The sequence below is a fragment of the Sebastes umbrosus genome, chromosome 20 (genome assembly GCF_015220745.1).
Source record: "Sebastes umbrosus isolate fSebUmb1 chromosome 20, fSebUmb1.pri, whole genome shotgun sequence".
NCBI lineage: Eukaryota > Metazoa > Chordata > Actinopteri > Perciformes > Sebastidae > Sebastes > Sebastes umbrosus.
Genome location: NC_051288.1, coordinates 2,092,733 through 2,119,756, shown reverse-complemented (window position 1 = coordinate 2,119,756; position 27,024 = coordinate 2,092,733). Strand labels below are relative to the sequence as shown.

The following is a 27,024-nucleotide window of genomic DNA, read 5'->3' as shown; positions in this document are numbered from 1 at the left end:
ATGGGAAATGTGGGATCCAGTGTCTCTGGAGCAAGACGTAGGCTGTATCCGAAACCTTATACTATATCAGTACTAAAACCTCATACTATACTAGTAGTACAACCTCATACTATACTTGTAGTATAACCTCATACTATACTAGTAGTACAACCTCATACTATACTAGTAGTACAACCTCATACTATACTAGTAGTACGTACTGATTGGCCAGAATGCAGTATGCAGTATGCGAACAAAAGCAAAATCTACAGTATGCCAAAAATACCCGGATGTTGTACTGATTCGTAAAACTACTGTATCCCGCAACGCATAGCGCTGGAATGGTCACTTTCGGTCATCTTTGTAATGTTAAGTAGCGGAGGTTTGCTATCGTCCGTGCTGTTTACTTCTGCTTTCCAAAACCGGAAACCCGCGAAATCCGGCCAAGTGTACTACAAAATAAATCAATTTATGTTCTATACTACATACTATTGACGGACGCAGTATGCATACTGCGTCCGTCAGTAGTATGTAGTAGGCGGTTTGGGATACAGCCGTACTCTGGACTAAAAGTCCGGATTTCTTGGCTGTAGCTGCTTCAAATCTGGACCATTCTTTTTTTTTTTTTATTAGTCTCTTTGGAGTCCCCCAGCTATATAGAAGTGCATCATAAATTACTGGAGTGGCCCTTTAAAAACTCCAAAGGAGGCTGACTACTTTTTATGGCACTTGTATATGTGGTAAACTGAACCAAGGCTATATCAAACATCCACTGGTGCAAATCACTTTTATTGACAAATCGGTCTGAAAAACCCTGAGCCAGTGGGATGACACCTGTTTTCACTGCAGCCTGGCAGGAGCCCTAGGACCACATGAGCGCGCGTGTGCGTGTGTGAGAGAGAGGGGGTGTGTATCAGGTTGGGGGGCGGGGGGGGCAGCCTACAAAATGAGAGAGTCAGCTGCACCGGAGGAGCAGATGTGAGAGGCACACTGTAGGGGCCAGACGCGCCACGATAATTAGCCACGGATATATTAACGGAAATAACCGGATTATGAAGATTTGAGGAGGGAAAAGTCGCCAGACTCGGGTGTGATACCAGGCGGGGGGATTAAGGCGTCTTCAGTCTCCGGTATGGGGGTCGACCGGCGCCGGAGAGCATCGCTCGCTCTCACCTTGAACTTCGTCGCTCTGTTGCTGGCGGTGTCGGCTCTCACCACCAGCTACTGGTGCGAAGGGACGCGCAAAGTGGTGAAGCCGTTCTGCACCGGGCCGGGCACCACCAGGCAGTCCTTCTGCATCAGGTTCAACAGCTCCAACATCAACGACACGCGGCTGGTGCAGTACATCTGGGAGACCGGGGAAGACAAGTACGTGATGAGGAAGTTTCACACCGGCATCTGGTTCTCCTGCGAGCAGAACATCAACATGACCGGTAAGTTTTTAAAAAACAAAATGCGCCGGGGCTGATGTGGGGACCGGAGCGCAGCTCGGCGCGGCGCGGCGGAGCGGAGGCGCAGCGGGGAGGCTGTGCGTCACTGGAGAGACACGCAGATCCAGTAACCCAAAACAATAAGGCAAAGTCCAGCTTCTTGTAACATCTTCCATCACTAAAAAAATGATAGTGCTTTAACACAGACTAGATTCCGTGATTCATCTCAGAAATTACAAGTTAATTATGTTTATCCAAAGGATGTTAGGACTTTCATAGCAAGGTTTTACTCAACTGAGAATGAATGTCAGAAAATAGTAAAGAGAAAAAAAAAGAAAAGCACAATATCCAAGTTGACATTAGGGCTGGTGATACCATATGTATCAAGGGGTTACGATTCAATATAATGCGATATATTGTGATACTGTAAGTAAGGCAATTAAAATCGAATTCATAGTAGTCATAGTAGAAAGAACACAGCACCATATGCATAATCTAAGTTAAAAAGTTTGCTTTCTTTATGTAATCGGAACATCGGTCGCTGTAACATCCAACATCATAATAATACTACTTTGAGAGGACACACTGAGAGGGAGCATATGTCTCTGCCAATGAAATACAGTATTGACTGATTTGATCTTTGCATGTAAACTATTCATTAAAAATCAGTACAGTGTTTTTGAGAATCGATACAGTATAACAAAATATAATATTGCGATACTCGATATTTTCGATATTTTCTTACATCCCTAGTTGACATCCAGTCTTGTGAAGGGCTCATTGCATGGGTGGAAAAGGGTCTCAAAAAAGTACAAAATGCAAGTCTCCCCCAAAAATAATCCAAGGCACACTGTAGTGTTTGAGCAAAATTAAAATGTCTTTTATTAATTATTGCCATTTAAAATCATGGCAATAATTGTTTAAAATGACCAACGCGTTGCGACCAACATAAGTCTTCATCAGGGTCACTGTGAGCATTCAGCAGTAGCTTGCACATCTATATTGTGTTACACTAAATCAGTAGAGTGGGAGGGTGGTTCTCCATCAGTGTGCAAAGCCTAATGGTGGAAAAACAAGGAAATGACACATCATCAATAGAGAGGAGAAAAAAGGGGGAAAAAAGGCTAATACATCTGGAGGATCTAAAGAGCACCTGTATGTGATTACCACAGAGACCCAGCAGCGCTTCTACTCCATTGTCTTCACACCTATAGTTGACATGTTCAAATTGTATGTTTTGTCTGATCCAAAAACCCAAAGATATTTAGTTCAATATCATAAGACTGAGAAATCCAGTTATACCTACAGCATTTACTGTTTATGATTTATTGTCGTGTGTGAGTGCTGTTCAACTGTTCCAGATAAACCAGCTGCATGGTCCCTCAGTTGTGGATCAAGGAATGTGTCCTCAGTATCTGTGCTATACTAACGTTTGTCCTGTTGAGAGTCAAATTTTTTGGCCAGCACACTCACTGCTACAGGCTGGATTTTAGGCAGGAAATTTGGACATGCTGGGGGGGAAGTGACAAACACACAAAGCAAATCCCTTCACAGATTGGATCAAATAGGGATTTTTTGGATTTTTTTTATAGATTTATCTGTGTCACACAAGGTGGAATAGGCTACCTGTGGCTCTCTATAGCTCAATCTGGAAAATTGATGGAATACAAATGGAGTTCCTGTCTCACTTATCAGCATGTTGCAGTAGTGGTTATATATACTGTCTCTAAGTGTCAATTCAGTGTCTAATAATTAACCTTTTTCCAGGTGAACAATGCAGAAGTTTCCTTTATGTTGCACCTTCAAATGAAAGAGGTAAGCAAAATATTATCACTGACACGAATACAATTCATACATCCTATCGTCCATCACTCAGTAGCATGTTCCATCTCACTGGTGCAAAAGGGACTTTTAACATAGGGTGAGTTGCCGTAAAGTGGGACACTGCCTATAAAGTGGGAAACCTAAGCTCCAGTGGGTGTAGGTCTTCCTCAAACAAATAAAAGCCAATAAAAATAATGCTATTTAATGTCTTCCTAATATGCCTAAATGCTTCAAAACAATTATATTCATTATTCTTTATTTCTTTCTTTATTATTTATAGTCTTATTGTTTGTTTGATGTACACATAAGCCGAGGTTTTGTAACAGCAATAACACTGTAATTGGTAAAATTACTGAGCATGGGATTACACATGTGGCCTTGAATGTTTCCTACGTTAATTAAGGTGATTTTTAGGCCTTTTAAAAGACTTTTCAGTGTCCCACATTTCAGACATGACTGTCCCACATTAGAAAATCAACAATTGTCTGAGAAAACGTGGCATTAGAGTACTACACTTTAGGAAAAGTCTGTAAAAGTATGGGGCCAATGTACCATGTTAATATGAAGGAATTTTCTGTATAGATTTTTCACGGGAGTTTTACCCTTATTTTTAAATACGCATTGCATTGTGGGAACAAGAACCTCCGCTAGCGCCAAAGTTGGAAGAAGGCAGAGACCATCCCACACGGCAAAGTGTAGTTTTGATGTGGAGAAACTTTTCTCACACTTCTGTGGTAAAAAATCCACAATTAATGTCTAACCAGAATGATTTATGTTAAGGACTTAACGTTAGCTCAGTATTGTTTTAGTTGGAAAGCTGTTTCGTTGTTTAGTTCAGTTGTTTTCGACCGTTAACGTTACCAGATACGCCAGGAATATTTTGCTGACTAATTTTGAGACTAAGTTTGGTATTGTAATTTAGGTTTTATCAATGCTTATATTTTAGACTTCAGTGGACGTCAGGTAGAGTTAGCCCCAGTTTTAGCCTCAGGTGGTCCGCAGAGACCAATAGGTAACGTACAAATGCTAGCGTTAGCGTCTGTTTTCCCTCCAGAATGTAAAGGTTGAGCCTGCTATTTGGCTCGATACGGAGGATATACTGTAAATCTACAGAAATTTCCGTTTCAGGGTTGAAGAAAATGGCCACAAGCTTAACGAAAAATGTACTAGTAATTTCTGCCAGGACATTGTCTGTTTCTCTACAGATTTTTTCTTAGAGTACTGATATGTCCATTTATTTTATGAGTGTGATATTTGCATTTTCTTTTTTTTTTTGTTGATTTGATTAGGACACATCCTGGGGATTTCAGAGTGCTACTGGGTTTGGATTTAAAGGTCCCATATTGTAAAAAAAAAATGATTTTCATGTCTTTTATAGAAAAGACATGAAAATCATTTTTTATATATATTATAAAGGAGGTTTAAGTGCTTTATAAATACTGTTAAACTATCAAAACGCTCAATATACAGAGAAACACACACAGCCCGTATTCAGAAATTGTGCGTTTGAAACAAGCCGTTAGGATTTCTGTCCATTTGTGATGTCACAAATATACTATATTTAGACCATTACACGGTATTAAACATAAACATTCTAAATGTGTCCCAGTTTATTTCCTGTTGCAGTGTATGTAAATAACATCATCTGACAATAAGTTAACATGGACCCAAACTGTTGCCTAGCAATGCAATTCTGTTGCAATTCCGTTGAAATGCACTAAAACGGAGCATTTCAGACAGAGGGGGAATACAGGTATATTCAGGCAGACAGAATGAGGAAAATAATGTGTTTTTTGAACATTACAGCATGTAAACATGTTTTATTAGAAACACAAAATACAAGTATGAACCTGAAAATGAGCATGATATGGGGCCTTTAATGTATTGGCTTCATATCACAATATATTCCAGAAATCTGAAATGCAAAAGAAATGTCCCACATTAGGCCCACCTTAGATATTTTTTCAGATATTAATGAAGATGTTTGTACAATCTAATGAAAAAGGTTACTGTGCTGCTCACAGGCCTGAACTCTTTAGCTCTCTCAACAATAAGGGCTTCTTTTCAGATCACTCAGCGCTGTGGGGACCATTATAACTGTAGTGAACGTTTTAGAAAAAGGAATTTTAAAATCTTTTGTCACTGTGAAATACTGGCAATGCCCGTACCAATCAGACAGTTGTTAGAACATCTGTCAGCCGCCAAGAGCCACACTTCTTTTCATCTGTAATCCCACATTCAGTCTGAAGCCACCATCAGGCTTCCTGCTGGTTATTTGTAATGACAGCATGAGTATCATGCCGTATACTGAGGCAGTAGCTTAAAGTATCCCTGCCTCACACAAATAAACCCCTCCATTTTCTTCATCTAATTATAATAAAGTCAATAACATAATTCCAAGGCTATTACAGTGTTTCGGTCAAATCAATGGCGCCACAGAGCTGTGGTAATAAGTAAAGTGGTGTTCCAACAATCACTTCCATACCCTCTAAAGCCCTCTAATCAGCTCCCTCAGCCCTCTTCCTCCCATGCTGAAACCTGCTTCAGCCTGATAATCAGACTGAGTCGTCATTTTGTTTCACTTCATTATTCAGTCTGACATGAATGTTCATGAATGTTCTCTTTTTGGAAGGCGTTGTTATTTTGCCCTGAATCAATGAGTAGCGGGTGACGTATGCATCCAACTAATGTCATTTTTAGTCTACATGGAGTTAGTGTAGAGGTTGCCAGGAGAAGATTGTTGATCAAAATACTATAATAATTTAACAGTCATTTCTGTAAGTCAGCTTACAACTACTTCATAGCAGCAGCGTAGATCTCATCCACACCTAAAGGGACTCTATGTAAGAATCAGAAATTGCTTGTTAAAGGGGACATATTATAAAAAAGTGAGATTTTCATCGTTTTTTATTATAAAGCAGGCTTAAGTCCTATATAAATAGTGTGAAAGTATCGAAACGCTCAATCCACAGGGAAATACACACAGCCCGTATTCAGAAACTCTGCATTTGAAACAAGCTGTCAGGATTTCTGCCCATTTGTGATGTCACAAATATACAATATTTAGACATAAACATTCTAAATGTGTCCCAGTTTATTCCTGATTGCAGTGTATGTGAATGTCATCAGCTGACAGGAAGTACACATGGACCGAAGCTGTTGCCTAGCACCGCAATCCTGTTGCAATTCCGTCGCAATTCCGTCAAAATGCGCTAAAACAGAGTGTTTCAGACAGAGGGTAAATACAGGTATATTCAGGCAAACAGTATGAGGAAAATAAAGTTTTTTTTAACATTACAGCATGTAAACATGTTCTAGTAGAAACACAAAATACAAGTATGAACCTGAAAATGAGCACGATATGGGACCTTTAACAGTATCACCTGTGGCCATTAAGTCAACGACAGTTAGCGTCCTGTTGCTCGCGCTTGTGCTCGCACCACGTAGACGTGAGCAAGCATCGCTCAAAACAGTGAGGCTGAATGTGATTGACAGCTAAAACCACAATATCACTCTACAGTATATTTCACATGATTGGCAGTAATGTTAGCTTACCTGTGCAATTGGAATTTTACCAGCTCGGGGTCCGTTTGGATACCGAAAAACCAAACGAAAGGTCCCTCCATGAATCGGGGAACCTACCGATGTCGATCCTAGTTTTCGCCCCTCGACGTCGGTCACATTCCTGTTTTACAAGACGGGTTTCACTAGATATAGCTTTGTGTGTTTTTTTTGTGCTTCTGTGGAGTTTGTGTTGTAGTCTGAGTTGTGGTGGTGGCTGGTCGTTTGTTTGCATTTGCGGACTCCATTTCTAACCGAACGTTAGCTATTGTTGCATGCTGTTGATGCCATGCAAGCAAAGCTGAAGAGAGTAAAGGCACTTGCGAGCGTGCATGATGTCACATTTGTTGGATTTTCCACAGAAAGAATGTCCCGCATTCTTCACATTAAAATCAGTCTACAGGCTGATAGAGAAAACCCAGAAAGTTGCGGAAGGTCTCATTTTTCCTAGGTAAGGTTACAGGTCACACATTGGCAAAAAAAAAAATGTTTAAAGGTCCCATATCATGATCATTTCCAGGTTCATACTTGTATTTTGTGTTTCTACTAGAACATGTTTACATGCTGTAATGTTAAAAAAAAACTTTATTTTCCTCATACTGTCTGCCTGAATATGCCTGTATTTACGCTCTGTCTGAAACGCTCCGTTTTAGTGCAAAAAACATGTTTTGTTTACCTCAAAATACAGTGGTTACAGTTTTGAATCTTTATATACTTCCAGTCATCACATGAGAAATGAATTTGTTTCTTAGTGTTAATGTATTATTTATCAATAAATTACACAAAGTACAGCAGAGGCTGACAGGAATATAATTAGTTATGAGGGTTATAAAACAAATTGAAATCTTGATCTGATGATGTTGTCAGACGAAAAGTTCCATATTACCATAAGACTGAAAACACTAGTAAGCCATTGAAAAACGTCCCCAACTAATGCAGAATTCCTCCTGTTTGAGTAACGTTTGATAAAAATGAAAGTGGCCAGCTGTTTTTGGAAATTGTTGAGCTTTTTTTAAAAAAAATGAAACGATACATTTGTGAAGTGTTTTTAAAGATTTCCCTCTTCAGTTGGAGCTGAGATCCACAGACAGGCCGGGGGAAGTCAGACAAATGATTTGTTTTTCATGGGATTTGTTGACAGAAGAAAAATATAGAATAACACCATCTCTCTCCTTTAATCCCACCTACAAACCTTTGGTTGGCTTGGTTCTTTTTCAAACTGTGGAAACAACACCAGACGTATGTAAATAGCCAAAATAAATCCCCGATGTGGGCAGTGATTTAGAGGTTTGGACTCAGGCCGTTTTCCTCTCCTCAAAGAAAACCAGACTCTGACCCTGAAAGAAAGAGATCTGAAATGACACTGTAATGATGCCAGTGTATTTAAACAGTATGGTGCTCTGTTATCACACGAACCCCGTCATTTTACATTCACTTGAGGGGATCCATCTCTTCTGCTGACGATACGATTCAAATATTAGATATATCAAAGCAAAATTGTGTGTGCGGTCTCGTGGACTGTCCTGTGAGGTGGCCTGTAATTGCAAAATTTGTTTTATGTTTTGTGAGTACCCGCTTAAGGACTACGGATGAAATGTAGCTATTTATCGATTTGCATCGATGCGTATTGCTGATATGTTGATTAATGTGCACTGTCCTAATTCAATAAAAAAAATAAAAAAAATAAAAAATGAGAGGAAATACTTTTCCGAAATGCACTTAATTGCTGCCCGTTTAAACTTTTAAATGCAAATGCCACTTTTTAATGACATTTTCTTTAATCCTCTCCACCACTATAAATTTAATTATAGAAATTTTTATGTGGATTTCGATTTAGAGCAGGTTAAAAAAAGACCTTTTTAACTGAAGGATGTAAATTTTACTCTTACTTTAGTCCACCTTGTGATTAATTAACCACACAATAACTACCTGTTCTTGGGTGATACATGCAATTACACCACAGCTTACTTTTTTTTTTTAACATATATTTATTGATTTTATACATTTAACACATTGTACATACAACACAGAACCTTCCCCCAAATTGAACATATGGCAGTGTATAAAACAATAATAATATAAAAATGATTATAACTATAAACAATCTTAATTGAAAGTAAATAGCTAACCATTAAGTTAAATGGATATAAATTTACAATGAAAATATAATGAAGTAAATAAATAAAATATTTTAAAAATAAATATCTTAAATTTAATTGAGAATATGGTCACAAACATTAAAAAAGTACAGCACACATTCCTCACAGTAGATTAGTACATTTTTACTCTAACTTCACACTTCTAGTGTCTCTTCAATGTCGCCATTTTTAACAAAAACATTTCCCAGATGTCATAAAACTCTGAAGCTTTCTTCCGAACTATAAATATGAGTTTCTGAGGAGCCAAACTTTATGTTAGGTTTTTCAACCAGTTGCTAAGAGACAAACATTTTTCCAACACAGAACAATGGCACATAACGTCCTACATAACGTAGGATTTTTAAAGGTATTGGAGAAGAGGTCATTTGAGAGAGATAACGTATCACGGAAGACCAAAATTGTTGAACCTCCTCACATTCCCACAAGCAATGATATAGAGTACCTTGATGAATTTTCCACTTGTAGCATTGGTCAGGGCTATTGGAATCACATTAGTTTACCATTAAAGGGATGATGTACGTTCTCCCACAGCTGACATTCACCGGTTTTTAAATCTATTGATATTTTGTCCTACCTTGCACACTGACCTCCACTCAGGATGTAGTCCATCCCTTGGTGGATCATATATCCTTTCTCTGACTGTGAAGGTTAATGATATGGGCGACAGGGTCACTGGTCTGTCTTCCCCGTCGCATTCTCCTCCCCATCCTCCCAGTCCCTGTCCTCTCCCTTCGCCTCTACTTACCCATATTCTTTCTCAATTCCCCCATCCCCCATCTCTCCTCGCTCTCCATTCCTATCACTACACTCCCGTCCATCATTCACTCGGCCGTGTTCAGCCCCACCCCCCACACAATATGAATAGGTTTTTTTCTTTCTTCCTCTTTGCTATTCCTTTGCCATAATCAATTCTCTCCATATAGGCGTGCTGTGGCTGTGCATTGTCGCGGAGTGCCTGTACATCCTCCTGCTGGCCACCGGAGGCATCCTGATGTCCATGGAGGTGTGTCACTTTGGCAACGTCATCGACGGCCTCAAGCTCAACGCCTTCGCTGCGATATTCACTGTGCTCTCAGGTAAGTTGCGTCATGATATTTGCCACCTTTGCCGTTAAATACAGTACAGGTAAATTAATCAAATTGAAATTTTGAATTTAGATGGTTGCAGATAAGCAGATAATCTCCTCACTTTTTGTGCGAGGAAAGATAAACTTTATTGCAGGTATTGTCCATTTTTTTCCATTTGTTGGAACAGTGTGTCGAGGCTTCAGTCCTCTGGGTGGCTGACATTTGAGAACCAACCTCCTCTTTGTGTTCTGTGGTGTGCTACTAACTGGACAATGTTACAACCCTCTAGCCTGATGCAACCTTTTTCAACTTCCACCCAGACAGTGGGGGCTAGTTACGCTTGCTTGTTAACGTTAGCATTGGTTTACACTAGACCAGGGGTCAGCAACCTTTACTATCAAAAGAGCCATTTTAGGCAACAAAAAAAAAAATCTGTCTGGAGCAGTAAAACATTTGAGTATTGTGATGAAGGTAACACAGTTTATAGTCTAAGTATATAGTATATAAGTCTAATGCAGTGAGGGCCAAAGTGCAAATGTACTACGGAGTATTAGGGCCACATTGAGGGAAAAAACAAATTGGAGATTAGGAGAAAAAAGTCGTAATATTACGACAAAAAAAAGTCGTTATATTACGAGAATAAAGTCATAACTTTACAAGAAAAAAGTCGTAATATTACGAGAATATAGTCATAACTTTACGAGAAAAAAGTCGTAATATTACGAGAATATAGTCATAACTTTACGAGAAAAAAAGAAAATAACACGTAAAATGACTACTTTATTATATTATGACTTTATTCTCAAAATCTCAGATTAATTTTTTTCCTCAATCTGGCCCTAAAACCAGATTGAGAGGGACTAAAGAGCCGCATGTGGCTCCAGAGCCGCAGGTTGCTGACCCCTGCATTAGACCTAGACCTCAAACTTATTACTCAAAGGTCTGCATCTGATTTCTATTCAAGGTCGGAGGTCTGGAACGTTTGGCGATAACAAAATGACATCATAACGTTACGTATTGTATTTATAACACGAGTAGAGATGGGTATCGTTAGGATTTTTTATCGATACTAGCCTACTAACTTTTATCGATACTTGAATTAATTCATTAATTCATTAATGTTTATTTATGATTTATGACTAGAACAACTTGACAGACAGTGCACCACTTCTATATGTGAGATCGACTGTTGACCTGCTATCTCCCCCTAAACACCCCCTGTTCCCCCTAAAGAAGACAAAAATTGGTCTATTGTGAGTCTGAGAGGATTAAAGATAGAAAAACAACATGATCCTTATGTTAATCCCATAAAACAGCCGGTACTTCAGAAAGTTCTGAAGGGGGTGGGTATTTTATTGGAGGGGGTGGCTGTTGAGGAAGAGAGATTTGCTCATTGAGATGTAAAATGTACAGTCCATCACCAAGGTTGGTTATTGTTTGTTTTTGAGAGCTAGTCTGCAGCTTCCTCTATACGAGCTGTCATCTCACGGACCTGTTGTGGCTCACAGCCAGGTGGGACTGCCAGAGTGACGTGTGGAACTGAATTCTTAACTTCAAATCTTTTACTGTCTGTGCGTCAGACAACTTGACAGATAAAGCACACCCTTGTGGAGCCACCAACAGAATGAGCTCACACTGTAACCACTCGTGTATTCAGAAATGCATCAGCTGATTGTTTGTATTCATCAGGAGGATTAAAGACAATCCAACAATATAAACAGTCCATAGTAGATTGCACAATATGAACTGCTTGTATTACTCTGTCATCAGGGATGGTTGAGAACAAACCATCTGGAGAACAATGAATCACAGCGTGTAATTTGCAAAATAAATCTCTCCCCATCACATGAATTGGGCTGCTTTGAGAGATGAGGAAGGAGTGCACTACATCTGAACCGACACCGGCTCTGCAACAGGAATGCCTGCCACTCCCAGAGTACATACAAAATTAGGTGTTGGATTACAAACTTGCTCATTAGCTCTTACAGCAGATAGAGTAGCTCCTGTATCTACTAAATGTCAACAGTAGTACCATTAACTTCAACTGGCAAGATTCAAACTTCTATTGGATTTTTAGAAGGCCGAATGATGTTGTTTCTCTGATCCTTTTCCTTCATGGCATCCCTAGGCTGGACCACGAGGCCCAGGCGGGGCGTCAAGAGCTAGCCTACCATGGGCATACTGAGCCCTCTGAGCATTTGGATCTGGATATCTGATATATTGCTGTGGAGCTCTGCATTCATCAGCCCAATGTCCACATTCACCACAGCTCCAACAGTTTCCCTTCTTTGGTCTGTTATTGAATCATTAGGTTGTTGATTACCCTCCTTTGGAGGTTTGGTTGTGTTTGGTTGGTTCTGTTGGTGTTTACACTTTGCACGATCTTTATAGAGAGGCGATGTCCCGCCCCTTCCGGTGGACCACCTTGGGACCTTCTCCATGAATCACACAGATGATGTTTGTCAATTTAAAACATCATTTTGTAAGTCCAGAAAGTCTCAGTTTGTTGTAAAACATCACACTGTGAAAATACATCATTAGAAAGACATCTCTCTCTCTGAAGCTACGATGTCTGTGTGTTTCCTACTGGGATGAACTCACACCAGCAACACGTCTGATGCTTCTTTCTCTTCCTGACTGATATAAAGACCAGGAGTTTAACGCTAAACTAAATGATACTACGACAAACTGAGACTTTCTAGATTTGCAAAATGATGTTTTAAATGTACAAACATCATCTGTGTGATTCATGGAGCAATTCAAACGGGATCAAGACCGTTGTCTGCCGTACATATTTTTTTCCGAAATAAGGTCCCATGGTGGGCCACCGGATGTGGAGGTACTTTGCCTCTCTATATGGCTTTTGGAGCTTTCTGTAGGGAAAACATGGTTTCTATGCAGGCCCAACGGTTTCTTTATTATTATTTCCCAGTCCTTGTTTTGCCAATCTGGGACAAACATGTTTTATGTGGACGTCACAATGTGTTTTACATTTTGTATGAGAGCTTGAATCACAAACATCACGTTATGATCATCCCACACTGTGATGAAACGCTGAGTGAAACCAGGTAAAGATTCTTTTGCTCCGAGCACACGGTGAACAATTTGTGAAAGGTCACTGCGAATTTGCACGCAATTTTTAATGGAGCCCTTAGCATCTGTGTCCGACCATGCAAGCATTGGTTTACTACGAGGACAGTCTCCGTTTGCTGCAGGGTACAATATCAACTATTTTACATCAGGCACCAGACGGTTGTAAACAGAACATACTTGTGTCAGCCAAACCCTATACTCATCAGGGCAACTGATCGGGTCCGGAGATTTCCTCGTCATGTCCGTAACCTCAGATGGAGTCCAAGGTTTAAACACAGGAGGAGTATCTAGTCCCAGAGGTCACCTTTAAGGGACCTAATGTGGATTTAATCCTGGCTTCGCCTATAGCTTTCTCTCTTCTATCATTCTGTCTAGTGCCTGTCCTTTTAACCTCTTCATCTTCATCCAACTCACCCTCATCCTCAGAGTGTCTGCTGGTGTTGGTGTGCATGAAGGCCAAAGAGGTCCACAACAGATACGTACTTGTGGCCAGCGGTCGAGGGGATGATATTCACTTATGTGAGGACGTTTTCTGTGGACTGGTTGACTGTGTGTGCTCTGACTGGTCCTTTTCTTGCTCTGTATGACTGTGTGCTGTTTAACATTAGCAGAGGCTCTGTGAACTGCCTGGTTACGGGGGGGGGGGGGGGGGGGGCTGTGTGTATCTGTGTGTATCTGTGTGTGTGTGTGTGTGTGTGTGTGTGTGTGTGTGTGCCGGCCCCGCTTCTCTGGGTGGATCAACCATGAAATTTGTGCCAGTTGTTCCGCTGCCTCCTTACAGGGCGGTTACGTCTGCTTTTCTCTGTCTCTCCCTCTGAACCACAGCAGTGTGTGCAAATCCAGTTTGATTATAAATGTACCCAATATGTTAGAAAGCCATTCCTGGACATTGAAATGTCACAGAAAGCCGAAACAATGTAACACACGCCACTTTTCCCTGGAAAACATTCATTCATTTATTTATTTATTGTTTTATTTATTGTTTTATTTATTTATTTAGCAGAGACAATGCACAATATATGTGTTGTGGTGATGGTGATGCTGAAGTGGTAAAGTAACCCTGTCAGCAACAGTTCGTCAGCCTGACTCTGCCCTCCCCGCCTGGATCCCAAACAACAACAAGGAGTACACAAGAAAAAATACAAACAGGATATAGTATACTGCTTTCTTAGGAAAAAAAATTAATTTAATTTCACTGAAAGCAACTGAGGACTTAGTTCTGTTCCCATGCTGGCATTTGACCTATCACATATTGAGGCCAGTTGCAGCGTTTAAGCCCCCGAGGAGACTTCCAGCCAGTTTGCAGTCTGCCTCCCTCTCCCGGTGGAGGACGTACTGTAACAATGACCTTCTCTCTAATCCACTCTGTGAAAACGATCCTGGCCGCCACACTCTGAGCAGTAAATCAGCAGTGAAAGATGCTCTGCTCAACAGCAAAGACTCGCAGTATTTTACTGACTTCACAGGTCAGGCTCAGGAAACGTCTAAAAGAGCTATCGGCTCCGAGCTGAACACCGTGGCTCTTTGAACACTTTGAACATGTTCTTTGATGTTGAACGTTTGTAACGTGTCTATTTTGTTGAGACACCCAGGTAGGAGGCTATCAGTAAAGCTGTATTCTCACTCTAGAATATTAATTCTTGGATCATGCTGGTGGAGAATCTCTGTGCATTTGTCAATCTTAAACCTTAAAACTGGCGCCTTAACAGACACAACAACTAGTTGGGAACGCAGGTAGGAGCAGGTTATTAGTAAAGATAATCATTAATATCAATAAAAATTGATATAAATAGAATTATCTACATATATAATAATAATAACGGGGCACCAGAATTATGTTTGTGCAAAGGCATTAAAATGGCGATCAGAAGTAATTAGTAATTATCAAAATGATTATTATTTATAATGTATGATATGATTTAATTTACATTAAATCACTCGGGGCACCACCTTTCTTGACGAAGGGAAAATGATAGCTAATTAATGTAGTCTCGTAAAGTATACTAAACTATCAATTTGGAAAATTAATAATTCAATTATAACCATAAATCTATAGCTGGTAAGTTGAAGGATTTTATAGTTTTTGTCATAACAGATGTTGGCATTATTCACTCTTCTGCAACGTTAAACAGGCCAGCGTGTATATATTTTATACGGTGATCATTAAAACATATTGTTGGGCTCTAACAAACACATCAAGAGCATTTCCTTCCTCATAAACATCTGCAAGGCCCATTTTCTTATTTTTTAGTATTTATAAGTATTTATTATTTTTGAATGTCTTTATATTTATTATAGATTTTTAAATCCTGCATCCGTGTTTGCTGGCTCGTGGTCTTCTTCTACCCTGTCTTTGCTGGTGCATTGCAGCAGCTGATCAGTGGATATATTGTGACACCATTGACAAGACTGTGTGTCACGTCGTCGTGTGCATGCACAAGATAAACCAAACAGGGACCCACTAATAGAAACACAGCTCCATAGCACCACTAGAGAGGTCTTAGACTCCACAGGGAGCCTTTTAGCAGGAGACAAGTGTTTGAGAGCTTTTCTGTTCAACTGTTATTAAAGGCCGTGTAAAGGAAATTCACAGATTTGTATCTAAACACATTATAAGTGTTGGAAAATAACGACTGAAAACAAAGACTGTGAACATTGTAGTACTAGATTATGGAGTTAGACCGGGGGGGCTGAAACCATGGCTCGATGACGCAGTGGAGCCATCCGTAGCATGACCCCACCCGTCTTCACAAACCTGGCTTTTGAAAGGCAAAAGAGAAGCCCAGGAAAATGACAAAGTGTCAGAGTATGGAGTACCAGGGCCACCAATATCTTTGAGACTACCAGGACCACAAAAGCAAGCGCTTTGTCCACCTTCGCCCCGAACCTTTCCGAGCCGACCTAGAGCCGGTCGCGGCGCACCGCCTCGGTGGAAATGCGCCCGGTGGGGGGCCAGCCTGTGCCGGGGAGAGGTCCCACGAGGGGATCCTCCCACACCGAGCGGCCGTCCCTAACCCGCCGAGTTGAATCCCCCGGGCAGACTGCGCGGACCCCACCTATTTACCATCACGCCCTCTTGAACTCTCTCTTCAAAGTTCTTTTCAACTTTCCCTTAAGGTACTTGTCGACTATCGGTCTCGTGCCGGTATTTAGCCCCAGATGGAGTTTACCACCCGCTTTGGGCTGCATTCCCAAACAACCCGACTCCGAGAAGACCGGACCCTGGCGTGATGGGGGCTGTTACTGGCCTCACACCGTCCACGGGCTGAGCCTCGATCAGAAGGACTCAGGTCCCCGAGCGTCCCCTGGGCTCTTCCCTCTTCGCTCGCTAGTACTATGGGAATGCACCTTCCCCGCTTGTGGCCGTGGTTTCAGCGTCTCAGAGCAGAGAATACTGCTTATTTTTCCATGATTTTGAAAGCTAATTTGATATACTTATTATTGCTTTATAAGGCCTTTAAATGTTATTGTGACCAAAAGTCATAATGGGCATAACTATGGGAATAAGACCAAGGTTTACAAATAACAGAATTTCTCTTTATGTTTCTATTGGGTTTAAGTAAGGAGAGTGAAGTTACTGTCATATTACTGGAATAATCTTGAGATCAGCAAGTATTATCTTCCTTGAAGCATCCTATGTCTATAAGGAATGACCTGATCAACAAAAAAATTTAGATCATCTTGTGTGCAACATTTTTGGGAAAACAGAGACATGGACTAAATAAACCTTACTGAGCCTGAACCTGCATATTGATCAGCTTGGAGAGACAGAGATGGGATTCTCAAAGTCTGACTAATACTTTGATTTTAGACTAAGTTCAGAGTCAGCCAAGTCCTCTTTGATCTTGTTGGCATGTGAAGCAATGAAGAGGCTGTACCCTTGCTGGTTAAATATCCCTCAAACGTTGTGTTACTTGCTTGTTGCCTCATTACTGTCATTCAACATTCATCTGTTCCTGTCGTACGGTTGAGTGGAAATTACATCTCTACTTCATAACATCAGGAAACGATAAGGTAGCCACGTAGTAGTAACCACGAAACAAGTAAGAACAAAATCAGGATTTCTGAATCAATACCTGCTGCAATAAAGTACACTGCATGTGTATCCATCCGCAGCTGAAAATAGTTCCGAACAATGCACTATTTACACCTGTTCAAGCAACGTTTGACCGCAGGTGAAATCATCGCTGGACCCTCTGCAGTTTTCATTTTTGGAGCTGACGATGCCATCACCTACCTGCTGCAGAGAGCTCACGATTACGACTACCTGACAGACAGACCACAGTTTGTCCGACTGGGCAGTGTTCTGTCTGATATGGTGGTTGGTAGTACTGGAGCTCCGCAGGGGACTGTGACGACTCCCTTTCTTTTCACCTTGTACACCACAGACTTTCAGTTCAGTGGTCGGCTGTATAAGTGATGGCAGGGAGGTGGAGTACAGAGCACTGGTGGATGATTTTGTGGAGTGGACTGGGAGAAACCACCTGCTTCTGAACGTAGCCAAGACCAGGGAGATGGTGATCGATGGAGGACGGCTTCACAACCCCTGTGTACTCTGGGAGGGGATGTCGATGTGGTGGAGGATTACAAGTACCTAGGCGTCCACATCGACAACAGACTAAACTACTGACTAAGATAACTACAAACACAAAGACAACTACACGTTGGTGGTTTCACACCGGATGCAAACTTCAGTCTCCTGGGTGAAATCCCTGTGTTTTGTGTCCCATCCATCGTCCCCGACCTCAGCCCCTTGTAGTATAGTACTATAGTCTATACTACAGCGCCTGACTTCCGCTCCTGCTCCTGCCATAATTACTACAGTTGCTAGAGGTCGCTGTCATGTTCTTTTATACCTTTTTTTCTGTGATGCAGCATGTGAATAGATGATAAAACCTACTAGTAGGTGTAGTTGGCCCCTATTGACCCATATCTATGGGGCTTATAGCGTCCGATAACGCCTATTTAATAACCTGACAACAGTCAAATCGGCTGAATTAACTGAAAGACGCTTCCATAGATTTGAAGCTAATGCAGGTTTGGTAGATATTTACCTCCACCAAGGCCTAGGAAAGAGGTTATGTTTTCACCGACGTTGGTTTGTTGGTTTGTCCGTTAGCAGGATTACTCCAAAAGTCCGTGATGGATTTGAATGACATTTTTTGGAGGGGTGGGGTGTGGCACAACGAACAATCCATTCGATTTTAGTGGTGATCCGGATCATGATCCGGATTCAGGAATGTTTTTAAGCATTACAATCAGCCAGAACATTAAGACCTCTGGGTATAACACATGCACAGTTAACTGATGACGCGTTGATGACGCATGACCCCCCCTTCTTCCTTCAGAGAGAGAGCGGGGGTGGGGGGAACAACTGTAGATTCTGTGTTTTCTCACATTAAACTGTGATATTCCAGTTGAGTTGGACCAAAGCACACTTGGTGATTGTTGGAAAGAGTAACGACGATGGTTTAGGTGAGTTTTATTTTGTTTCTGTCTAGTTTGAATGAAGTGTTTTATGATGCTCCGCTACGTACAGCTGATCTCATCATAAATAAAAATGCACGTGGATGATGGCGCAAGCTGAACGGAGAGCGGGGTGGGGGGGCGGAGGTCTGCGCTCTCCGAGTGCCATTCTAGCTCTCTTTGGGTGTGTCACAATAAGTGACCTTTTTCACATTACACATCGTACACAGTCATTTGATCCATTATCCATGTGTGACAAATATTGATTAGTGCAGCTTTAATAGAAAGTATTTCAAGAAGGTAAATTCATCTCGTCCTTCAAACGAGGGCTAAATATTTTTGGCATCCAAACAGGAACAGGACAACCAGGTGAAATGTATCCTAACTAGCTCCCACTAGCCACTTCAGCCTTGGCAGACAATTTCTGGAAATCTTACAAGGTCAAAGTAACCTGGTAAAAAAAAATCCGTAAAGAAATAATCAGCTCCGGCTCCTCATCCCACCGTGATATAGGACAAGAAAAATAACCTGGAAAGATTTTGGTTTAGGTGCATTTTACATTTGGCATGGGCAGCCCATAGGTTCATCATGGAGCTGACACCATCTTCATGATCAGTATATCACAACGGAAACGGTGTCATGGCGTCTTCATCTTTTCATCTTTATCTGACAGAGGTTGAACCCAACACCCTCTCCTGCTGCTGAAGCCTCTCACACTCCAGCTTGAGTGAGTTCTGTTTTCATGGCCTTGCCCTGGCGTTCTGCCCATTCTAACTTTCAGTCAAACGTTAACTGAACCTCTCAGCACCATCTGCATGTGTTATATTTTATTTAGACGTGACTCGCTGTCTGGAGAAGAGAGCCGGAGAGACAGAGAGATTTGAGAATAAATGAGAGAGTAAAGAGAGTTTTCCTGACTGAACTTCCGCTGAGCTTCATTTCAATCAGGAGAGACTCCATTTCCAATGAAGAATAATTGATTACGTGGTGCATGATGAGATGAATAGTGCAAAGTCTTTGGCAATTTAACTCCATTGTGACGTATACTAAAGGGGATAGTGATGCCGTTGTGAGATTAGGTATATTCCCCCCCAAAATGAAGAAAATATTGCATATATAAATAGTAGGGGTGGGGGAAAAAATGGATTCAGTATGTATTGTGATTTCTTTTTTTTTTACGATTTTGAAATATATTTTTTAATGCCATAATCCATTAAAACCCAGCTCCAACGTTTTCGGAGTTTAGAAGCTCCAAAACCTGCCGTGACAGCTAGCTAGCTGCCAGGGGTCGCTACCTCTCCTCCGGCTGGAGCTCTCTAGAGACCGGTCTGTAGACGAGAGGCTTGTAGTTCCTTGTTGACGGATAGTTTTGTTTAAATATCACAACACAGATGTCCGTTATAAATGAACAGGAACCTGTGATTATCTGCCTTTTTGGAGTTGAAAAGCTCCACAATCACCTGCGGGCGTAGCTCGCTGGAAAGCCGGCCACAGAGCAGCAGAGTGGAGAGAGAAGAGGAGAGGGAAGAGGAGAGAGAAGAGGAGAGAAGAGGAGAGGGAAGAGGAGAGGGAAGAGGAGAGAGAAGAAGAGAGAGGGAAGAGGAGAGTGAAGAGGAGAGAGAAGAGGAGAGGGAAGAGGAGAGAGAAGAGGAGAGGAAGAGGAGAGAGAAGAGGAGAGGGAAGAGGAGAGAGAAGAGGAGAGGGGAGAGGAGAGAGAAGAGGAGAGAGAAGAGGAGAGGGAAGAGGAGAGAGAAGAGGAGAAGAGGAGAGGTAAAGAGCAGTCTCTGACGGGGCAGAGAGATACCTGCTGAGACAACAGGGTTTATAGGCTCTGTGCTAGGGAGGAAATAAAATGTTCTACGCAGGGCTTCTCTATTGCTGTGTCTGGAATGGAGGGTTTACAAGAGTAAGACTGCATACCAACATTTCAACATGCATTAACTGAGATGCAGAAACAGTCAGAGGATTATGACTCAGGCTGGAACACATGTACCAGCTAGATACATGCCTTCTGTGTTTCACAGGGCTGATAGCTCGTCGTGGCTCCATCTCAGGCTCTATTTCTTCCTCAGGCTGGAAGTAACAGCCAGTTACAAGCTCTCTATGTTGCACAGGGCCGGTGGCACGCTGTGTCTTAATTAAAAAGGGGGAAAAAAACGGGGCACTTGAATTCGACGGGGAATTCTGACAGCTTGACTACATTGCATTGAATACAGGGTATTTGGATGCTGAAACAACATTGTTACAGAGTAAGGAACCCAAATCCCTCAGATTGCTGAATTTAATGAATACATCTCTTCTCACCACAGGGCTCTTGCTTGTTAAGTCCAGCTGGACATCTACTCCTATGGCAGTGGTGTTGAATATAAAGACCTTTGGCTAGTTTAGGAGTGGAATCTAATATGCTAGTATTGACCAAAAAAATATGCTGAAATGAATATTACACAATTATGAATAATTGCCAGCAGTACTATGCATCACGCTGGGGCACCAGAAGACGTCCACCCTTCGAAAAGGGGAGAATTATAGCCAATTATTGTAGTCTCGTAAAAATATATAAAACAAATTTGAAACTCTGGACTCTATCATTCATATTTTCACTTTTATCAGTTGGTTCCTAATGACTTCATATAACTTTGTGACTTCAGAAATGCTCTGAATTTAGCATTTAGCACATTTAAGGTCATTCAGAGTTCATGTTCATGCTGTTCGACTCATTTTCTGTAAAAACTAAAAACAAACACTTTTCTTTTGCACTAGTCAAATACTACTCATATCTTAGTTCTATGATTTTTTCCCATCTCAAATTAGGCACTATGTTCCCTCAGCCCCATGCTCCCTTGGCATCAGAGCCGGCCCTTCCATCCCCCCCACCCCCAAACCCCCTTCCTTTACATGCCTTACTTGTCTTACTTTAACCATTTTGTTTGAACTAAAAATAAATACAGCGTATTATGTTTATCTTGTCAACTTCAGATAAATGAAGCAACATAAACTATCAAATCCCCCGTCCTACTGTCCATAAGGTCATCATCGTCATCTTCAACCTCTTATCCGGGGTCGGGTTGCCAGGGGCAACAACTCCAGCAGGGGACCCCAAACTTCCCTTTCCCGGGCCACATTAACTAGCTCTGACTGGGGGGATCCCGAGGCGTTCCCAGGCCAGAGTGGAGATATAATCTCTCCACCTAGTCCTGGGTCCCAGCTGGTCGTGCCTGGAACACTTCCCTAGGGAGGCGCCCAGGGGGGGCATCCTTACTAGATGCCTGAACCACCTCAGCTGGCTCCTTTCAACGCAAAGGAGTAGCGGCTCTACTCCTAGTCCCTCACGGATGACTGAGCTTCTCACCCTATCTCTAAGGGAGACGCCAGCCACCCTCATGAGGAAACCCATTTCGCCGCTTGTACCCGCGATTTTGTTCTTTGGGTCATGACCCAGCCCTCATGACCATAGGTGAGAGTAGGAACAAAGATTGACCGGTAGATCGTGGCTTTGCCTTCAGGCTCAGCTCTCTTTTCATCACAACGGTGCGGTAAAGCGAATTCAATACCGCCCCCCCGCTGCTCCGATTCTCCGTCTCCAATCTCACGTTCCATAGTCCCCTCACTCGCAAACAAGACCCCGAGGTACTTAAACTCTTTCACTTGGGGTAAGGACTCATTTCTTACGCTGGAGTAGGCAATCCATCGGTTTTGCTGCTTAGAACCGATGGGTTGAGAACTGTCCATAAGGGCTGGGGAAAAATGGATTCACCTATGTATGTTAATGTATGTTAAGGTTATGATAGGTCGTTGGGCAGCGAGTCTCATGAGAGTTGTTTTTGCAAGTTTTGCACAATTTAGGGGTTACCTTCTAGACACAAAACGTATTTTTGGGACCAGTGGCATCACATGACCGACCCGGATGTTATGATTCCAAGGTTTGGCCACTACGACAATTGGCTTCAAAGCCTGATGCTCTTCCTGGGGGCTTGATCATAATTCCATTCAAAATCTTGCTCTTATTCATTAATTTATTCATTTTTGGTTAACCTTGCCGGCCTCTAGTGGCCACTGCTGAGCATGACAACATTTACCGATGACACTAAACCACTCACTCTGTGTGATAGAGCTGAACAGAGGAAGGAACTGATGCTGTATGACCTTATGAAGTGCTTTGTCACTAAAAATAAACAACCTGGATTGACACTTATTGACTTCATATAGAATAATCTGACCTTGTGTGAGCAGAGCGTGCAGAATTTCCACATCACAGAACGTGCCAAGACTCAGATCTCAGTTTTGTTCCACTCGTCCTGACACAAAGCTGCCTGTGCTCTGCATAACATTATGATAATATTGTACTGGGATATCTTTAGGAATAAACATGAGGATTGATAGGGATGAGATGAATTTAGGTGTTTGGTGTTGAATCTGGTGCGCTTTTGTTTCATTCCGGGGATTTGGGGAGTTATGTGGTAATCGGATCACATGCTGGCTTTTATTCCTGCTCTATTTTATAGGCGTTGAGAAGTCCAGTGTGAAAAGAGCAAGGATCCCTGGGCTTCAACTGACAAAGTCTGGCACATAACAGAAGAAAAAAAACGCAGACACAAAAGGAAAAAATAAATAAATGGGAAAAGAGAAAACCAATCAAGAGCTAGAGAAGAAGACGAGACAAGGAGAAGTGAAGGCTACTGGGAAAAGGACAGTGAGTAGCACTGATTGGGGGAGCGGAGGATGCACAGACAGAACCAGTTACAGCTTATCGGTACTGTCGCTGACGGCAGGCCTGTCAAGGATTTCTCCTCATGCAAAAATGTGTATGGAGCTGTAGCATAACAGTGATACTCTGTAGGCTATATAAAGAGTTAGGAGGGTGGTATCTTTATCTAGCCTTAAACCAAAAACACAAGAATGAAAGTGTATGGAAAAGATTAAACCGCATGTTTATCTTAGGTTGACCATATTTTCAAACCCCCAAACCGGGACTCTTAAGTGTACCGCACGTTCATGCACGCGCACGCGCATGGGCACGCGCTAATATGCACGTACCATAGGCATTTTCATCAGGATGACTAACTTGGCGCACCTGTGGCGCATTTGAGCACGGAGTGGGATTAGAAAGAAGGCATTATTATATTATATATTATAGTATCACATTAACTACTTTCACCCCCTTTAATCACAGTACTATCCCCGTCACGATGCACTGACAGTTTGGGAGTCCTGTAGAGAGATTCCCTCAGAGGAAACGTATTGTTGTCTGGGCCTACGCACATTCTTTTTCAACTTGTTTTGTCTCAGGCTACTATAATTAAAAATGTGGAGCTGAAAAGCCTGTTGATGTACAGAAGGAACCGTGTTCTGTGGTTCAAAACTACAATAAATTTTACTAGCGGATCTGTTGTGTCCGTGCGTAATTGTGGCTTGACGGTGCGTAACATCTCTATAGAGACAGCAGCAGTGCGTTGTGCTGCCTCTCTGTATACTTATCTCATGCGCACAAATTAATTAATGACTGAAACATGATTAACGTCTACATAAGTATAATATTGTTATTTTAATTGTAGTGAAAACTGGGACAAATTTGTTAGTGACTGTTGAAAACCGGGACATTTGAGTATTTTACAGATATGTGTCGGGTCTCGGGACATGTCAGCTTGAAACCGGGACAGTCCCGGAAAAAACGGGACGTCTGGTCATCGTAGTTTATCTGCTCTAAGGTAAACTGTAAATGTTAGCATGTCTGGCTAAGTAGCTTACTACATAATTTATAGTAGAAATATAGCATTAATTCCAAAGCTCATGATCATATCATTGGCAGGTTAGGTTCCTGGATGTACTGTATAAAGAGAACTGGATCCAGCATTGGAGGCGGGGCCCCGTTCATTCCTAGAGAGTTGCTCAGTGGAGCATGAAGCCTAAATGGCTCGACTTCCGAGTGGAAAAGTACCCGGATCTTCTGGCGATCCTCCGCATCCATTGGGCCCATGGAGCAGGCGCAGTAGCGTATGCTCGGTCACATGGCTCGGTCACGGGGTCACAGCCGTCACGGGGTCACAGCCGTCACGCCGTCGTCACGGCTTGCTAACTCCTCCTCCCAGCCCTCGCTCCAGCCTTGGTCTGGGCCTCATTCACATGAACGGAGGAAGGGAAATAACTTTTTACAACTTTTAGGACCTAATGATTTATATAAGGGCTATTAAAGTGTTCGTACTGGGAAGTTGATTCACCTCAAAATCTTTGCCCTTTTTTTGGGTATTAAAGAAATGAAAGCAGTTTAAACTTCCGCCTCTCTAAAGCTGAGTTTATGGCTTGTAGAAGTGTTGGCCTTAGTATATCAAAGTACTGAAGCAGGAGCTCTGAAGGAGGAAAGCTCTGCTGTTTTTCCTCTTTTAACCACCTTCAAAGCTGACTTAAAGCTGCAGCGGGTAGAATTGGAGCATTATATGATGATAAAACGGTCAATATATCCTGACAGCACTGCATGAGAGAACAGTGGACTGTTCAGCTGTAAAATGAGAAAGTTTGTGACCCGGCAGCCATGTTGAGACCAGTTGAGGAAATACCAAGCACTGCCCACCAAACTTTCTCATTTTACAGCTAAACAGTACACTACAAGATGTTTCTGAAAACATCTTATGAGAGAAATAGGCATTACAGTAACATAATATTGATTCATATTTGATCGGCGCTGCCTAGTTTGACCGTTTGGTCAGAGTTTAATTGACTTGTGATTGACAGCTGCTCAGAGACGACAAGGCTCCAGCTGCTGATTAGTTTGTTCTTGTCTTCCAAGGCACTCAGAAGGTTAGTAGTAGGTTTACTTAGTAGTAGGTTTACTGTGCTGTTTCAATGGGTAATCAGTCTAGCATTATATAACACTGCCACCAAGTGGTGGCTGAAGAGAAGTGCAGTGATTGGTCTTGGTGGGATGTCAGGACAGGATGTGTGATTTTCGTTCTCATCTCTTGTCCCCCTCTCTGTCTGGCAGGTCTGTTGGGTATGGTGGCCCACATGATGTTCACCACAGCCTTCCAGCTGACAGTTAGTCTGGGCCCAGAGGACTGGAAACCTCAAACATGGGACTACAGCTGGTCGTACATGTGAGTTCACATACAGCATTTGACAATCTGCACATACATACAGCAAAGACTATCAGGGAGCACTTTATTATATCATCTAGTCCATATATCCAGCCCATTTGGAGGGAGATTTAATACTTCTTTAGCAATTAATACATTAAAGGTCCCATATTATACTAATTTCCAGGTTCATGCTTGTATTTTGTGTTTCTACTAGAACATGTTTACATGCTGTAATGTTAAAAAAAAACTTTATTTTCCTCATACTGTCGGCCTGAATATGCCTGTATTTACCCTCTGTCTTAAACGCTCCGTTTTAGCGCATTTCAACGGAATTGCGACGAAATTGCAACAGAATTGCGTTGCTAGGCAACAACTTCAATACTTTCACAGTATCTATATAGCACTTAAGCCTGCTTTATAATTTAAAAAAAATTAAAATCACACTTTTTTATAATATGGGACCTTATATCAGGATATATTTTTCACATTATTAGCTGATACGTCTGGATGAATAATGTCCTAGTTTGAATGAAACTGTTTTCTGTCTCTTTCCTTTTAGTCTGGCATGGAGCTCCTTCACAGCCTGCATGGCGTCCTCGGTCACCACCATCAACCGCTACACCAAAACCATCCTGGAGTTCAAGCACAAGCGCAGGAACATTGAGAAGAACCTGAAGATCAAGCAGAGGCTGCTGGAGCTGGACTCTCCGGAGCAGGTGTGGGACATGTACATCAGCTCCGTGCCGAGCACCGCCGAGGAGCTGCTGGACCTGTCGTCCAACGGTCGCAAACTGTCCAACACCTCCATCTTCCTGGACCTCAACGACCTGCCCGACCCACAGGGAGAGGAGTACTGCTAGAGGAGCAGCGTGTACACTTCATACAAACATCAACCGGTCATTGTCATGTTCAGTGTGGTACAATTATATAATTACTGTAAGCAAAATGAAACCATGACGTACTATAAAGTTAACGTGGCTAACGTGTTAGCAAACAGTTTCAACATCTAGCAGATACGGAGCAACATTACCATTCATTTGGAGTTGTGTTTCTGGCCTCCTGATTAGTCTGATATCAATCTAACTCCTGACAATTATAACTGGGTCTGAAGCTCGCCTAGACGTTTCACTCTGTTCACCAGCTAGTTGCTAACTTCGTCTGTCTGCTGTTTGGTGCCGGGCGGGTAGCGTTCAGTGGGTTTATCAGGGATTTTTGCTGGAAACAGTGTGGAAATGAGAGCAGTAAGACTGAACCAAATAATAAAGTTACCAAAACAATGAGCTGAAAGCAACACCTTTCACATTACACATGGTCATTTATATGACGGAGTATCAGGGCCACATTGAGGAGAAATTAATCTGAGATTTCGAGAATA

The 27,024-nt window shown here is 41.9% G+C and overlaps 1 protein-coding gene across 1 annotated transcript; it reads left to right on the top strand.

The window, feature by feature from the left end:
- The first annotated feature begins 963 nt into the window (after nt 1-963).
- LOC119480006 (germ cell-specific gene 1-like protein) lies at nt 964-27,024 on the top strand. Its single transcript, XM_037756066.1, has 5 exons — nt 964-1,412; nt 3,177-3,224; nt 9,877-10,029; nt 25,556-25,667; nt 26,209-27,024. The coding sequence occupies exons 1-5, from the start codon at nt 1,112-1,114 to the stop codon at nt 26,507-26,509; spliced, it is 915 nt and encodes a 304-aa protein (XP_037611994.1). The 5' UTR covers nt 964-1,111; the 3' UTR covers nt 26,510-27,024.

Bases quoted from the DNA above. Each gene is read 5' to 3' on its own strand.
- LOC119480006 (XM_037756066.1), top strand. From the start codon at position 1,112: ATGGGGGTCGACCGGCGCCGGAGAGCATCGCTCGCTCTCACCTTGAAC. The intron at 1,413-3,176 runs GTAAGTTTTTAA...ACCTTTTTCCAG, and splicing joins GCAGAACATCAACATGACCG to GTGAACAATGCAGAAGTTTC. The intron at 10,030-25,555 runs GTAAGTTGCGTC...TCTGTCTGGCAG, and splicing joins GATATTCACTGTGCTCTCAG to GTCTGTTGGGTATGGTGGCC.